At 42.0% G+C, this 16,739-nt stretch overlaps 1 protein-coding gene across 4 annotated transcripts in view; it reads left to right on the top strand.

Moving 5' to 3' along the window:
* Positions 1 to 3,596: 3,596 nt before the first annotated feature.
* Positions 3,597 to 16,739, top strand: part of LOC134431444 (transportin-1-like) — a 102,835-nt gene continuing 89,692 nt past the window's right edge. For 2 of the 4 annotated variants that reach the window (XM_063179455.1, XM_063179454.1), the window contains exons 1-3: positions 3,612 to 3,716; positions 7,153 to 7,228; positions 15,683 to 15,832. In XM_063179455.1, the coding sequence (XP_063035525.1) occupies positions 3,612 to 3,716; positions 7,153 to 7,228; positions 15,683 to 15,832 (331 nt within the window). Of the gene's footprint in view, positions 3,717 to 7,152; positions 7,229 to 15,682; positions 15,833 to 16,739 lie in introns of all 4 variants that reach the window. The other 2 variants (XM_063179456.1, XM_063179457.1) reach the window with 2 other exon arrangements.

The raw sequence follows: 16,739 nt of genomic DNA, 5'->3' as shown, positions 1-16,739 counted from the left end.
ACATTCTCCTTGCTCCTCACAAAATTAATTCTTCATCAGTTCATGGTCATCCCTGGTACTTTACTTCCTGCAGCATAAAACTCACACAGATTATTTTCCCCCCAAGGTTAAATTGCTTTGAGGCACACCAGGTCTCCCCATCCTTCTGCATTACCCAGCAAATTACGCCTCTTGGTCCTTGGGCAAAGACAATCCCACAAATGGGTTTGCCATTTGTCATGGGAGTAGAAATCCACACCAACTTCCCCAGCCACTTCCATATGCCATAGTATGGGGACCTTATCTTCTCCCAGTGTGTAGGGGTTTTGTTTGGGCAGGACCAGGCAGTTAGCAGATCCCCTAGTGTTGACCAGCCAAGTGGCTTCTGCTTAATTTGTATCCCAGTGCTTCCACGCCCCATTACTTAATGCTCTTAACGTAGTCTTCAACAATCCATTATACCTCTCAATCTTCCAGAGGCTTGTGGATGATAAGGGATGGGATATATCCACTCAATACCATGTTTCTTTGCCTAAGAGTTTATAAAGTTATTTTGAAAATGAGTCCCATTGTCTGATTCGATTCTCTCTAGGGTACCATGTCATCACAAATTATGTTTCTCAAGGCCTAAGATAGTGTTTTGAGCAGTGGCATGGTTTACAGGGTGTGTTTCCAGCCAGGCAGTTGTTGCCTCTACCATGGTATGTAGCTCTTGCCTTGGAGTGTTCGTGGTAGTAGTCCAATGTAGTCAATTTGCCAGGCCTCACTATATCAGAAACCCAGCCATCACCCCTCTATTCCAAGGATAATTTAAAGAATCACAAATCAATAAGTTGGAAAAGACCTTTGAGATCATCAGGTCCAACCTATGACCTAACACCACCTTGTCAACTTGACCATGGGACTAAGTGCCATATCCAGTCTTTTCTTAAACATCTCCAGGGATGGTGACTGCCACCTCCCTGGGCAGCCCATTACAATGCCCAATCTATCTCAACCCTTTGTGCTGCACATTGGGCACCAAATAAGGCTGTCATGGCTTAGGAATGGTATTCCTCAATTAAGTTCTTGCACTGAGACTTTCCAAACCACACTGCTGCTGGCTTCCTCTCCCCTCTTCCCCCCCTTCCCCCCTTCCCCCTGCAGGTGGCCAGAGAGGAGAATTAGAGGCACAAAAGTCAAAGGTCACAGGTTGAGATATGAACAATTTACCAGAAAAAACAATGAGATAAAAACTGAAAAGTAATAGCAACAATGTTAATAATTAAAGTATGCAAAAAGGGAATGATTCACATGCAAAAATGTTCACCATAGACCCTGAGACAATGAACAATGGCTGACTGGTTCCCCATCCCACCATGCTTTGCTCTATTTGAAAGGGATGCCCTTCTCAAAAGTTGAGAGTCCCTTTTGCCTACCTCTAGCAATGATGTAAGGTGGTAATGAATAACAGAATGTCTTGGCCACACCCCCCTCATGCTGATCTTGGCTGGAACCTGCTTTGATTTCTATATATGTTGAGTAGCTCCCAGTGGTAAAGGATCCTGTATGTAGCCTAAGGAGGAACCTACCCTGAAGGATGATTGTCTAAAGCATTTTGATGTTCCCACTAATAGTAGAGGCTCACATTCATACTCAGATTTGTAGGCTTTTTTCTCTTCCACTGCAAAAACATCTTATTAAGATGCAAGTTCGGTCATGTTAATGGAAAGAAAACCTATGTCAGTTTTCTTAGGTATGGATCCATGGCCTGCATCTCTTCCTGCTTTTTCCTGTTCTGTCTCTCACCTTCCTTTCTGGTTCTTGTTTTCCATATTTAATCTTCTTTTTCTCAAGTGCACTTGGTTTCCTGATTAAAATTTGACAGATGTAATTATTTGTGTCATAAATTTCTGAATAGTAACTTTTGAAGCTCTAATCAATTTCAACCAAATTTGATAGGGGGTCCAAAAGTCAAAGATCGTTGAATTTCTACAGCCTGCCTGGCAAGGCAGCAGTCAAGGTAATGAGACCCAAATTAGCACTTCTTGTTTTGCTGGACCTCACCTTTCATCTGTTCCATCTGTGCAAGCATCACTACAGAGAACTCTCCTGCTCATATGGTTGTTGAGACATAAGCATAATTTTTAATGGCCTGAGTCTGGCTAACCTAGATTCTTTGCTTGACACTTTTCTGTACTAGAGGGACTGCTCACAAAAATTTCATATAAACCTTTGTGCCCATCCTTTCTTACTAACTGGTAAGCCTTTACTCACCCAGGAGACTTCTTAGCACCTAGAGATACTTGTCTCCATGACACTTCTTAGTGCATGAGACTGGACAGCTGACTGTAACTTAAATATGGATTTAATTGAAAGCATTGGTGAGGTGAGATTAGGAACCACACAACATTACCAGGGCCACACTTAGGAACCACTAATGTTTCCTGTCCTCGGTGCCTCTGAACAATTGTTAAGGCTTGTGATGTGCAGCATGTGTGTGACATTCATATTGAGTACTGTGCCACAGGAGAGCAAGCAGAAAGTTTTCACTGAAAGGGGGAATGTTAGCAGGATAATTACAAACACAATGACTAAAAATAAGATTGTAAAAGAATAAGTAATTACTGGTTTTGATTTTAATATTTTAGACCAGTTTTAATCAGTGTATGTTCTTATTTTGCCCAGTAGCATATGTATGAGATATATATACATATATAATACGTACAGAACACAAATGTATTTTAAATGTATTTTAAATCCCTCCAGGGATGGTGATTCTACCACTTCCTGGGCAGCCTGTTCCAATACTTGTCAACACTTTCTGTGAAGTTTTTTTTTCCTAAAACCATTGCAGGTCCCTTCCAACTGAACTATTCTATTCTATATACACAAAATTTGCTAATTTTGACCTGAAATTTCGTCTGATATATTTTGACGCTAAGGATAAGATACACTAGGTATTCAAAGTATTTTCTTTCCCCCCTTCTTGTGTAGTTGGTCTTATTCCCTCTTTACACGTGACATTGAGAATTTATGAAATCTTTCCATCATTAAACTAAATCATGTGGAAGTAACACAGACAGCAAAGCAGGTACCACGTTCTTAATTCTTCGGTCTGCATTCGTATCCCCACTTCGTCGTGGGCTGCAGCCTCCTAGGTCTCTGACAGGTATTGCGGGTGCGTGGCGGCAGCTGTCCTGAGGAGGTCGGGCGGAGGCTCTGCTTCACCCTTTGCTTGTTGGGGCTTCCGGAGCGTTCTCTCTGGTTTCGGGTGGTGGTGGGGAAGGGCTGTGGATGAGGTACCCCGTTTTCCCCCACCCAGAATTGAGGGGCTCGCCTTTTGTCGCCCCCAGGCTCCTGACGGTGTGGAACGCACAGGGGAAAGGCTGACGGCGGCGCTGGCGGGCGGGGCGTGCGTGGCGCTAGGACCCAGGAGGACGCAAGGCAGCTCTTAGAGCGAGATTGCAAATTCGCCGTGACTCAGTCCGTGTACTGGAGCAGGTTAGTGCTGTCCTGTGGGGCCGGGCGAGAGCAGGCCGGGCATCATGCCGCCAGCCAGCTAGCTAGCGTCCTTCCTTCCTTCCTTCCTTCCTTCCTTCCTTCCTTCCTTCCTTCCTCTCTTGTTTGATGTTTTTTTTCAGCAAGCCAAGATGGAGTATGAGTGGAAGCCTGATGAACAGGGGCTTCTACAGATCCTGCAGCTGCTCAAGGAATCGCAGTCTCCGGACACCACCACGCAGAGAGCCGTTCAACAAGTATCCTTGGTCAAGGCCTACACCGCGGGCGGGCGGAGCAGGCAGAGCGGGGCTGCGGCCGTCCGGGCGACCGCTAGGGAGGCTGGGGACTCTGGGTAGGGAGCAGCGCGGCCACAGACCAGTGCTGTGGTAGGCAGGTGGCGGCCGGGCCTTTCCGGCGAGCCGCCACAGCGAACTCTGTGGGCTGAGCCTCCGCTTGAGCGGGTGGCCGTGGCGCGGCATTTGAACCGCTAAGGCGGCCTATGGGGCCGCAGGGCCGCCTTCCCTCGCCGAGAGCCCGGACACCTGTTGCGAACCCCGAGCCAAGGTTCGGTTTTTGTTTTTGTTGGGTTTTTTGGTTTTGTTTGTTTGTTTTGTTGTTATTGTTTTTTTTTTGTTTTTTTTTTGTTTTTTTTTTTTTTTTTTTTTTAATTTTTGAAGCCCTGGCTCCTTTGTGGCGGCTTTGGTATCTGCTGCCTTTCCAGATTACTCCATGCTGGGCCGCTGCCAGCACCTAGCCCTTATTCTCAGCATATCCCACCGAGAAGGCCGGAGCGGGGGGTGGGGGGGGGGGTCCTCTGCTCGCCAGGCAGAGTTGATGATGGGACGCGGGGTAGCTGTCGCCCCTACAGCAAAGCAGGGGTGAGCAGGGGCTTCCTAAACTAATCCAGGGTAGGATTCACGGCAAAAGCCAGAGCTGGTGGGAGGAGCGTTCCTGGTGGAGCCGACTGCAGGCTCTCCATGACCTGCTGGCTCTGACCGTGTTTTGCTGTGTTGTGAGGATGTTTCTGCCTAGAATCCTGAGCCTGAAATACTGTTCGTTACACTTTTTACATCTTACAGGAAGAATGAAATCTACCCTATGTGGCTTGTGCAGCTTTGCAGTGCATTTTGCCTTAGTGTTGTGGATTCTTGGTTTGTTGTTTGGGTGTGTGTTGCCCGATTGATAAATGACACAAAACTCGGATAAGATTTGTGGGTGCTTTATTTAGGGCCCGGGGAGCTTGGGGGACTCACGTCCCTAAAACCCGAGCCCCCAAATTCACGTATGGGTGCTTCCCTCTTATACATGCAATTCACAACAAAGTCTCCAAGAAACAGTTTCCCCGTTCCCCTTGCCTGGTCACAGACCCCTTGTGATACATTCCTTGGTTCACAAACAAGATCATTAATCCTCTGCTTATCTTATTCTAAGAGCATTGTATGCTGCCTCCAGACAGGTTAGCATTCTTACTTTCCTGCACTAGTTTAATTATTTATTAAATCCCTAAGACTACCTGCTAGGTTACACACAAAATTCAACACACTTTTCAACGGCTACAAAACTACTTTTTAACAAACCAGTTCACACACAACTCACTATAATTAAATATTTTGCTAAATTTCATTTCTTTTCCAACATGTGGAGTTGTTTGTTCCCCCCTCAGGTCTCTCTTGACTGTAGAAGTGATGAAATCGCAAGGTTTTAAGGACCAAAGACTGAAAGAGGAAAATTTCACATTAAGTCTAGTAGAAGCATAAGTCTTGTAAAATAAAGCTCTCATCTAGTCTCCTGTTCCTTAAGCTAACTATAGAGGTGCTTTAAAATATCTAGAAGTCCTGAAAGGATATCCTCCTATGAAGAATATGAGTTTAGCATCTTGATCTCTTTTTATTTAAGGCATTTGCTTGAAGGTCTTCACAAAAGGCAACAAAACATTTATGTAGGTAAGAATACGTATGTATGTTGTGTTAGGACTTTAGCTTGAAGCCAAATTTGCTTGACTTCCTGGCTTTTTCCTAGTAGATGTGGTCAAACCTTGGAAGGCTTCTGTTCTTACCTGAAAGGTGAAGGTCGATTTCACCTTGTTTTTGCAGCCATGTTTCAGATTCCTAAGATGGTATTGAGTCCTATGAAAAATACTATACAGAAGTTCCTAAGTGTTCTTGTGGTAATCACATATTCTCTGAACAGAGAGAGACACAGCTCTCCCAGGATTTTCCTGAGAAGCTGTGAGAAAGACCAGAGAAAGAAATTAAAATAATTACTATCTCAATCTCTGCACCTGGCAGGCAATCTCTGTTTGTCAAAGATGTTTACAAGAAGGAGTTGTCCCTTTTTGACCAATAGGTGAGAGAAGCTTCCTAAAGGCCAATCAGGTCTTAGGTCCACCATTGTTTCTATAAGAACTGTGAATTTCTAATAAAAAGTGCCTTTTCATGCCTTCTGACGATGGAGTTTCTGTGTCACCTTTGTCTGTCCCCTATACCCCTTCGGTGATATGTTCTGATAATGCCCCAGATTTAAACAGGTGCTCTTTAGTATTTCAAATACAAAAGTGATTATAGCAGCAGTGATTATAATTTAGCTTTCATGTAAAATTGCATTTTAAAGGTCTGCTTCAAATAATGGCATCTGGCTATTGATCAGTGCAAGGCCCATCAATGTCAACATCATTATGTATGGTCAGGGTTTAGCAACTTTGAATATTTAGAGCTTTAGCTGTACAGCAAGTAAAATAAATGCTTATGAAGCAAATAATCCTACTAGTTCTAAAAATAATTTTTTTGCTAAATGTCTTCATTGTTTGCCATACTGATGAAATCTAGTATATTTGGTAACTGCATGCTTATGACATAAAATATTGTTGAGCATACTAGTAATTAATACCAGGGTGTGAGAACAAGATACAAGGAGAATGCCAGAATGCTGTTCTAGGCAAGCAGTGGCAGAATACTTAGAAATTTGAGGCAAAAGTAATAACAAATTTTAGAAAAACAGCTACGTACCTTCTAATTGTGCAGAAACATAATAATTCTTTTTGCAGTTGCCCCAGAGAACATAGTTAAGAGGTTGGTATTGCTAGTAAGATGCTTTTTCAGAGAGGTGTCTCTAGAAAATTGTTTTGTGTACAGCATTTTTTTTAAAGAGACCATGGATAAACTTGAACTTCTTTGTACAAATATCTGGGAATTTACAATGAAACAGCTTCTCGCAGTTGAAAGCTCAGACTGGCTAGTTAGCATCATAAAAATGTATATGACTAATATTAAAGTGACTAGCTTATAAAAATCATCATAGTTGTATTTTAATGCTGAAATGCTTTTATTTATTGTGGAGTAAAAAAATGATGTCTTATGTGATTGTGCCTCAGTGGATTCCTTAGGTTTTGTTGACTTTTAAGTGCAAATTTTGAAATCTAAAACTGTGCAGAGGAATGTAGGGGATTGGGGGAGGGCAGGAATTTCTGTGTTCCTGGATTCTTTTCTCAGATTTCAGCATAACTAAAGAGCTACTGCTTCAGTATGAAAATCACAGAAATTGTTTTTAAAGTGTTCATAGCCTGTATGTTGTGAGTTTATAGTCATAGCATTTTTAAATGATGCAGTAGTACATAGCTCACTTAATCATAGTATTCAGAAAGCTATAAATGCTGTGTGTGAAGATTTTAATTTCCTTAACAGATTTTCTCTTCAGAAACTAGAACAACTCAATCAGTATCCAGATTTCAACAACTACCTGATTTTTGTTCTTACAAAGCTGAAGTCTGAAGGTAAGTTCTTGGGATATTGACTGGTTTATTCTATTTTTTTATTTAAAAAAATGATTTTATTTAGCTTGAAAGAAAAAGGAAACTGATTTTATACTCAGTGTGCTGGTGGGTTGATCTCCATAGTCATGTAGAAGAATTTTTTATCCTCTTGGGAATCTTTGTGAAAAAAAAAAAACTGATAACATGGTGCTTGTAGTTTCAGTCTTGAAAGAGATACCATTCTAAAATTCCAATGAAATCTAAAAAAAAATGTGGGAGCATCATACTTCTATCAGACTACAGTGAAACTGTGGAATAACTTTGCATGTCATGGTGATGAATCATTACTATACACATTATAAAACATGCTGCTAAATCCAGTTGTGATTGTGATCTCCCTAGTAATCAATCTATTAAATATTTAGAAGATTACTGTTGCAGCTGCTTGCTCAATCCCCATCTCTCCCCCACACTCCTGGGAGGAGAATCAAAAGTAAAACTTATATGTTGAGATAAGAACAGTTTAATAATTGAAAATAAAGTAAAATACAGTAATAATGGTAAATTATAATAATAATGATAACAAAAAGGGAGAAACAAGTGATGCACAATGCAATTGCTCACCATCTGCTGACTGATGCCAGACCCCCCCTTCCCGAACCCAGATCCACCACCCTTCTGGGTAACTCCCACCAATTTATATACTGGGCATGACATTCTGTGGTGTGGAATATCCTTTGGTCAGTTTGGGTTACCTGTCCCAGCTGTGCTCCCTCCCAGTTTCTTTTGTGAACCTCCTCACTTGCAGAACACGAGACAAGAAAAAATTCCTTGACTTAGGATAAACATGAGTTAGCAAAAAATGAAAACATCAGCATGTTATCAACACCATTCTCATTCTAAATCCAAAACACAGCACTGTAACAGCTACTGAGAATAAATTAACTCTACCCTATCTGAAACCACATAATCACATCCTAGAATTGTCCAAATATAATGTCTGTAGAATCTTCATTCTGAAGCCTTAATTCTAAAAATAATGTAGTTTCTTACTGTTGGCTTATTTTTATGGACATTTGTACAAACTGTTTATGGCATAGTGTAGCCTCTCCCAGTTGGAAAATTCAGGCAATTCCTTGGTAATGATCAGTAATGACTATCTACACTCAGGGCAGATCTTTTAATAACCTCCCTAGAAACCTTTTTCTTAACTCTAAACATGGTGTGGACTGCACTGAGGAGACCTGGCAGATGTAGCAGCAAGAACATGCTTTACTTAACATCCAAAGGGAATTCAAAATTCCCCAAAATTGATGTAACAGGCCTGAAGGAGGAAAAGGGGGTAAAGTCTGGGGAAATTCATCCTCCCCTGTTCCCCCCAGAGGATGGGTACAATTATTAATGGACTCCCAAAGGTAGCACCCAAGGCCAGGGCAGGAGAGCAACACTGAATATACATCCCAATTGATCTTCATTGCACTTGATGTTATCACGTCATAAACTGATATCCTACCGTATGGCAACAAAGCGATCCTGATCCCTCTCCCTGCTCTGAAAAAGAGCACCACAAGGAGCATATATGAGAACAGACACAGGATTCGGCACCACACCCACATAAACAGACCAAGCAACATTGTGACCAATGGCTCCACACCTAATACATCAAATGGTTAGATCAAATTAGTTTCCAAACTTCTCTTGTCAGATCTGTTGTTATCTCGAGCCTTTGTGCTGCACATTGGGCACCAAATAAAGCTGTCATGCCTTAGGAATGGTACTCTCCAATTTAGTGCTCCCACTGTGTCATGAATTGAATGAGTGTTTTAATATTGCTTAAAGAATCACTGGCAAAGGTATCAGTAAAAACAGGTTTAAAATAAAAGCAAAAGCACAACAACCTTCATTGGCAAGGTTCATTCTACTAACTAGATGATTAGGGCACACAGAGGAAAAGCAAACAAAAAAAAAATCCAGTCAATCAATCCGAACTGAAATAAATCCAAAATTATCAGGGTGGGGTGGGGGACAGACGAAAGGATAAAAAGGGTAAGGATAAAAACTAATATGGCCTAAAGGGCCAACAGCACTTAACCTTAACAGTTCTTAAACTTATCAGTACTTATCCTAACTTAAACTTGACAGCACCTTAACAGCATTTAACTTAATTTATAACTTAAACAATTTATCAAGGGATTCATATAGGATTTACTGTAGCACAACAGTAACTTTCTTACAGGCATAATTTACAAATCCAAAGTACTTGAGAATCTCAGAGAGCAGTGTTTCCTCTGCATTTGCTGTAGCATATGGACACAGATATAAAGAGTCTTGTCCTAGGTTGATAAGGAAGTGAGTTTTTTGGGAGGTTGTGGTCAAACCAATCAGTGCTCAGATTTGAATATTGGTACCTGATGTGGCCACTGAAGACATGGATATGCCTCTGAGAACACAGGGGGTTAAAAAGCAGAGAACTCTCAGGGGAACTCTCTCTTGGTTCCGGGTTGGTGAAAGAGGTCAGGCCTCCACAGCCCAGACACGGGTTGGGTGGGGGAGGGGAAGCCATGCGGCCGGGGTGAGGTAGGCCAGAGCCTTGGACAGAGAAGGGGTGTGAAGGCCCCTGCAGGATGGAAGGGTGGAGGAGCACTGAGAGGCATCGGGCAGCTCCCCTCCCCCCCGCCACCCTCTGGGATAGAGAGAAAGGGAGAGAGCCTGTGCCTGTGCTTGTGCCACCTTGAAATTTGATATCTTGTGCTGGCAGCACTGCTGAAGGAGAAAGGGGGGGGGCATGCTGCGAGAAGGTGCCCGGCTGCCATGGGAGTTCTGGGCAGGCAGAGCCTGATATTTTAACCCTTTTCTTGGATAGTGAAAACTTTACGAAACACTACTCCTCCTTGATTTGAACGAGAAGAGAGACAGACATGAAATAGAAGGAAATGGGCAAGTGTCGTGAAGGTCTGAGCAAGTGAAGGATGTCAGAAGAAGATGGGGAAGAATCCTAGGTGGGAGGAGATGATGGAGTGGCCTTTGGCTGGACTTTTCTTGCATAGCCATAGACCGAACCAATTTCTTGTAACACAGAGACTACATTTAGGGGGAGGCAATGGCTTGAGCCAAGAGAGTGACCTGCTGTAGTGATTGCCAGTGCAGGAGAGTGACCTGCTACAGTGATGCCAAGTGCAGGAGTGGAGAGAACAGAGAAAGATGAGGAGGGTGTGCTGGTGCCCTCTGTCTTCAGGGAAGATCTCTGTTCTCAAGACCCTCGGCCCCAGGGGGAGTGAAAATGGGAGGGACCTTTGTCCCAAAAGTGAGAAACTGTTGCTTTTTTGGTACTTGGCAAAGCAACCTTATGAGCAGTTTTGGTCCATGAACGGTGGTGAGAGCACTGTGGAAGGAAGGAAGGAAGGAAGGAAGGAAGGAAGGAAGGAAGGAAGGAAGGAAGGAAGGAAGGAAGGAAGGAAGGAAGGAAGGAAGGAAGGAAGGAAGGAAGGAAGGAAGGAAGGAAGGAAGGAAGGAAGGAAGGAAGGAAGGAAGGAAGGAAGGAAGGAAGGAAGGAAGGAAGGAAGGAAGGAAGGAAGGAAGGAAGGAAGGAAGGAAGGAAGGAAGGAAGGAAGGAAGGAAGGAAGGAAGGAAGGAAGGAAGGAAGGAAGGAAGGAAGGAAGGAAGGAAGGAAGGAAGGAAGGAAGGAAGGAAGGAAGGAAGGAAGGAAGGAAGGAAGGAAGGAAGGAAGGAAGGAAGGAAGGAAGGAAGGAAGGAAGGAAGGAAGGAAGGAAGGAAGGAAGGAAGGAAGGAAGGAGAAGGAAGGAAGGAAGGAAGGAAGGAAGGAAGGAAGGAAGGAAGGAAGGAAGGAAGGAAGGAAGGAAGGAAGGAAGGAAGGAAGGAAGGAAGGAAGGAAGGAAGGAAGGAAGGAAGGAAGGAAGGAAGGAAGGAAGGAAGGAAGGAAGGAAGGAAGGAAGGAAGGAAGGAAGGAAGGAAGGAAGGAAGGAAGGAAGGAAGGAAGGAAGGAAGGAAGGAAGGAAGGAAGGAAGGAAGGAAGGAAGGAAGGAAGGAAGGAAGGAAGGAAGGAAGGAAGGAAGGAAGGAAGGAAGGAAGGAAGGAAGGAAGGAAGGAAGGAAGGAAGGAAGGAAGGAAGGAAGGAAGGAAGGAAGGAAGGAAGGAAGGAAGGAAGGAAGGAAGGAAGGAAGGAAGGAAGGAAGGAAGGAAGGAAGGAAGGAAGGAAGGAAGGAAGGAAGGAAGGAAGGAAGGAAGGAAGGAAGGAAGGAAGGAAGGAAGGAAGGAAGGTGGGTGTCATGATGGCAAATGTTCTCCGGGTGGTGCCATGTGTGACATGGAAACACAAGAGGTTTCAACTGTGTTTCCTGGAGAAGCCTATAGTACAAGAGGGACTCCTCTCTCCTTGATGAACTGAGAGTTGATTATCTGAGGGATGGTAACTTGACTAGAATCTAAGATTTTGTCTCACTGTGCTTGGGTGGAAACTGGCGGGGGGAGGAGGAATGTTTCGGAAGTTTTTTCATTCTGAATTTTGTGTGTGTTCCTTTTATTATAGTTGTAGGTTAATAAAGTGTTTCTTTTTTTATTTCTAAGTTTGAGCCTGCTCTGCTCTATTCCTGGTCACATCTCACAGCAGCTGTTAAGGAGAATATATTTTCATGGGGGTACTGGCATTGCGCCAGCATCAAACCATGACAAGTCTGTACAAGGTGTCTGTGAAAAATTCCTCTCAAAGGTAGTGAAACATTCACTTCAGATGCCTTTGCATCTTCTCAATGGCAAAGGGTCAAGCCTTGAGGAGTGGGGGGTATCAGCCTGTCACTATTGAGTAAGAAAGAGGCACGGACTCCAAGCAGGCTGGTTTGTACAACAACAGCTTTAATGCGAAAAACTCTTCTCTTCTATAGACAGTTCAGATACATTCCACTTGATTGGCTAATTAACAAAAGCACTTTTCTCCCAAACAATCCTTGGTGAGAACAGAAAAACAGAGAATAGGAAAACACCTTCAGGTTGTTTATAATAAGTTATCATCCTTTCTCTACAACTCCCTAAAAGTCTCACAAGTCCGCTGTGAGAAAACTTATCTCGTTTTCTTGCTCTCTGACCAGGCTGTCACATCCACATCAGCCCAGGATTTAATGTTGTTTGGCAATCCTCCGAGAATAGCAAACTTAAGAGTTCGCTGTGTCTCAGAGGACTCACTCAGGGAGGTTGCTGGTTGCAGCTGCTGTGGGCCAAGAGAGCTCAAAGGGTCTTATTTTGGACTGCTGTTTATAGGGTTGTAAGAGAGGGCTTTGGCCATAATTTTTCATCCTGGCCACACTTCAGGTCCTGCCATTGGGACACAACAACCCCCTGCAGCACTACAGGCTTGGGAAGAGTGGCTGGAAAGTGGCCCTGTGGAAAAGGACCTGGAGGTGCTGATTGACATTGGCTGAACTTGAGCCAGCAGTGTGCCCAGGTGGCCAAGAAAGTAAATTGAATCCTTGCTTGTATCAGAAATAGTGTGGCCAGCAGGACCGGGGCAGTGATTGTTCCCTTTTACTTGGCACTGGTGAGGCTGCACTTCGAGTACTGTGTTCAGTTTTGGGCCCCTCACAACAAGAAAGACATTGAGGTTCTGGAGCATGTCCAGAGAAGGGAAAATGGAGCAGGGGAAGGGTCTGGAGCACAAGTCTGATGAGGAGCAGCTGAGGGGGCTCAGCCTGGGGAAAAGGATGCTCAGGAGAGACCTTATCACTCTCTACAGCTACCTGAAAGGAAGTTGAAGCCAGGTGGGGATTGGCCTCTTCTCCCAGTTAACATGTGACTGGAGAAGAGGAAATAGCCTTAAGTTGCACCAGGGGAGGTTTAGGTTGGGTATTAGGGAAAATTTCTGCTATGAAAGGGTTGTCAAGCCCTGACATAGGCTTCCCAAGACAGTGATGGAGTCACCATCCTTGGAGGGATTTGAAAGCTCTGTGGATGTGGCACTTGAAAACATGGTTTGGTGGTGGACTTGACAGTACTGGGTTAATGGTTAGACTTGATGATTTTAAAGATCCTTTCCATCCTAAATGATTCTGTGATTCTGTGTCTAACTGTGGCTGCTAAAAATAATGCTTTCATTGTGGCTTGCAAGGGCTGTAAATAGTGTGTAAATGAAAGGAAAATGCCTTTGGCTTACTTCCTGGCCAGATGCAACATTAATTCTGAATAACTGCTTATGGAGGACTGGATTACTTGGATATGAGCATACCTATCAGTGGATTATAAATATGCAAGGAAATAATAATTTGACATATTAAATTAGTGTAATAATAAATGGAGAGATTTTACCTTGAATTCAGAGAGCATTTCAGGTGAACCTGAGACTGATCAAGAGTTCAAGTAAGAATGTCCTCCTTTAGGATATTCTCCACCTGACCTTTGTTATTGACGTCTTCAAAATTTTAAGCAAAATGATAAAATTACTTTATTTGACTTCCTAAGTAATAATAATAATGATAATAATACTTGTCACATCTCATAACCACATTCTGTAGTTGACAGAGGTATGTCTGCTCATCTAGTTTTTGCTTTTTTTATTTAAAATTGTAAATCTGTTCTCGTAGTAAAGTTTTTGGCCCTTGAAATGCAGTGCCCTGCAAGAACTTTTATTTTTACATTGTTTAGAAGTTGGTAGGTATTTAAAACCTGTAGTATAGGCAAAGTTATGGAAGTCTTAAATATATATGCATTGGGTGGATTCCTAGTTTATGAAGTTACTGAATTCTATGTAAGAGCGATGCTTGTCAATCAATATTTATAGTTACAGAGAATGAAAATTAGTGCTTCTTTAGGAAGTGTCTTGGTTTGAAAAGACAGGTGTCTGCTAAGGAAGGCAGGAGCCTTCCTTGAAATGGAAAATGTAAACCCCCTCCCTCGGAATTATTGTAATTTTGAAATTAGGGTGCTTTCAGGCAAAGATATGGGAATAGGAATAACAGTTCTTTACTAGGAAAATTAAAACCGCAAATGCAATAGTACAAACAAGAAAACAAACCACTGACAGAGTCAGAATACAACCTGACACCCTGTGGGTCAGGGTGTTGGTAGCAGTCCAATTAAATGGTGGCTGTAGTCCTCCTGAAGTGACAAATGTGGTTCTGTTGAAGCAGTGATCCTGTTGGAGGGTGTAGTTTTTCTCTGAAGGTTCAGTGGTGCTGTAGATGGGCTTGGTCTTCCTCTGGAAATCCAGTAGAGAAGAAAGCTGCTTCTCTGGGGAATCCAGTGGGAAAAGGCTCCCTGTGGTGTTCCAAATCTCTGATTACATCCAGATAGGAATGCTTGGCTCCTCCCTCTGGGCAGAGTTTCTTCCAATGGGATGATGTAATTTTATCAGTCATGCAGTGACACTCAATGGCCCATTAACCGAAGATATCTCTCCAGAGGGAGGATTGGTTGTGGAAGAGATCAAGAAACTGCCCAATTAAGAGAAGATAACTGCCCCACCTCTAACAGATAGGAATAGAATACACACCCCCATTTCCAACCTAAGACAGGAAGACTGAAATATATTTTTAAATCTTGTTCTAATACTCGTATACAGCATTCTGGTTTTGGAACTCATAATCAGTTGATTAAAATTAATTTTAACCATAACCCCTCTTTTTAAAAGTGCCATTTTTGTTCAACTAGCAACGGTTGCACTCAAAAAGTATTTTTAATGGCCCTCAGTCAGTCATCATGGGTATGATAAGAGTCCTTGTGTTATGATGCACTAACTTGGTTTTAAAATATTTTATATTTGAAAGTTATATCTCTTATTTTTCTTATATTTCTTTGGGGATGTTAATAGTTTTGAAGGCCTATAATAGATCTGTGTGTAAACTGTAACTCGGTGCAAATGAACTTTAAACATCCTTACTTTTTGCCAAAATCAGGGCTTCTCTTCTGGTTTGGGCTGAGGTAGAGTTAATTTTTTTCACAGTGGCCGATATGGGACTGTGTTTTAGATTTGTACTGGAAACTATGATAACACAGGGATGTTTTAGTTACTGCTGAGCAGGGCTTACACAGAGCCAAGGCCTTTTCTGCTTCTCATGCCAACCCACCAGTGGGTAGGATGGGGGTGCACAACTGACCAAAAGCTAAAATGCTGATTAAAATTATCTGTATAGGCTGATTTGGATTGTTGTAAACTTTAAATTTAAATTTTCTTTTATTATAAACTAATCCTTTCTATGTAGAACATCCACATCTCACTTTCAGCATGCTTCAGAAATAATACCAAGTTACTTATGCCCTTGGTTGAAGAACTAAACATGAATCTGCTCACAAGTGAACTCTAAAACTAAAAACACTTTGCTATATAAATTGATGGTTGTATTTGGAAGGAGGGATAAGGAAATAAAGATTAATATTTATCACTGTAAGCTTTGATCTTGTTGCATTGTTCTGCAAATCTACTTTATCCTAAGAACTGATGGAAGTTAGAAACACAATTATTTTCTCTTGCAGATGAGCCAACACGTTCCTTGAGTGGTCTCATCTTGAAGAATAATGTAAAAGCACATTTTCACAACTTTCCAAATGGAGTAACTGACTTCATTAAAAGTGAATGTTTGAACAATATTGGTGATTCCTCCCCCTTAATTAGAGCTACTGTAGGTAAGTTTACTCTTATTACTGTATTCTGCACACTGAAAATGTTACTGATATAAGTGAGAGCTGTGCTAGTGAGAGTTATTAAACTCCTAAAACTATTTGCTTCTGATAATTGTCACAACTACATCATGATTTGATTTTGATATTAATCTTCAGTTTGGATATACAAATATATTTTTCTTTCCTATTTTCTTAGAACTGAATTAGCAATTCTGTTCGTATCTCTTGAAATGTGACTGAACATAAGTTTACTTGAATCTGCTAAAATTCAGCTTGCTGCCAATTTTTTTACCAAAATCAGGAGTAAGGTAAAGGTTCTGAGTTCAGAACTATTTCAGCACTCCACTTGCATTTGTAAAACACTTCTGTTTGTGCATTTCCTCTTTGCTTCCCCATATGCACACCTCTTCGGGGTATCATTACACCAGATGTTACATACATTAACATAAATGAGTTTATGTTTTTTAGATAGCTTCTATCAGAAAACAGTAGATAATGTGTGGTGATCAGAACACCAGCTACAAGTGATTTTGTTGTATGTTTTTTTTTTTTTTTTAATTTCCTAAATCCTGTGGTTTAGTACACCTCTTCCATAACATGAATATTTGGTATTTTTACTTATTTTTAGGTAATGTTGGTTTTCTGTCTGGTCTTTGAGAATATGATTTCCCCCAATTATTGCAATTGTAATTTTCCTTGTCCACTCAAAAACTAGAAAAAAACCTGAAATTAATGTATATTTAAGTACAGTAGAGTAAAACAGGGATTGGATGCAAGTTCAGAAAGGCATTCAGCCTGTGTCAGCTGATTTCTGTTACAAAATAATGTCATAGTTTCACCCCTAAGTAACTAAGTACCACACAGAGGCCTGCTCACTCCCCCATCTGTCCCCCTAGTGGGGAGGAGAATC

Source organism: Melospiza melodia, chromosome W (genome assembly GCF_035770615.1).
Source record: "Melospiza melodia melodia isolate bMelMel2 chromosome W, bMelMel2.pri, whole genome shotgun sequence".
NCBI lineage: Eukaryota > Metazoa > Chordata > Aves > Passeriformes > Passerellidae > Melospiza > Melospiza melodia.
Note: the sequence above shows the minus strand (reverse complement) of the source record. Positions and strands in the feature narration are given on the sequence as shown.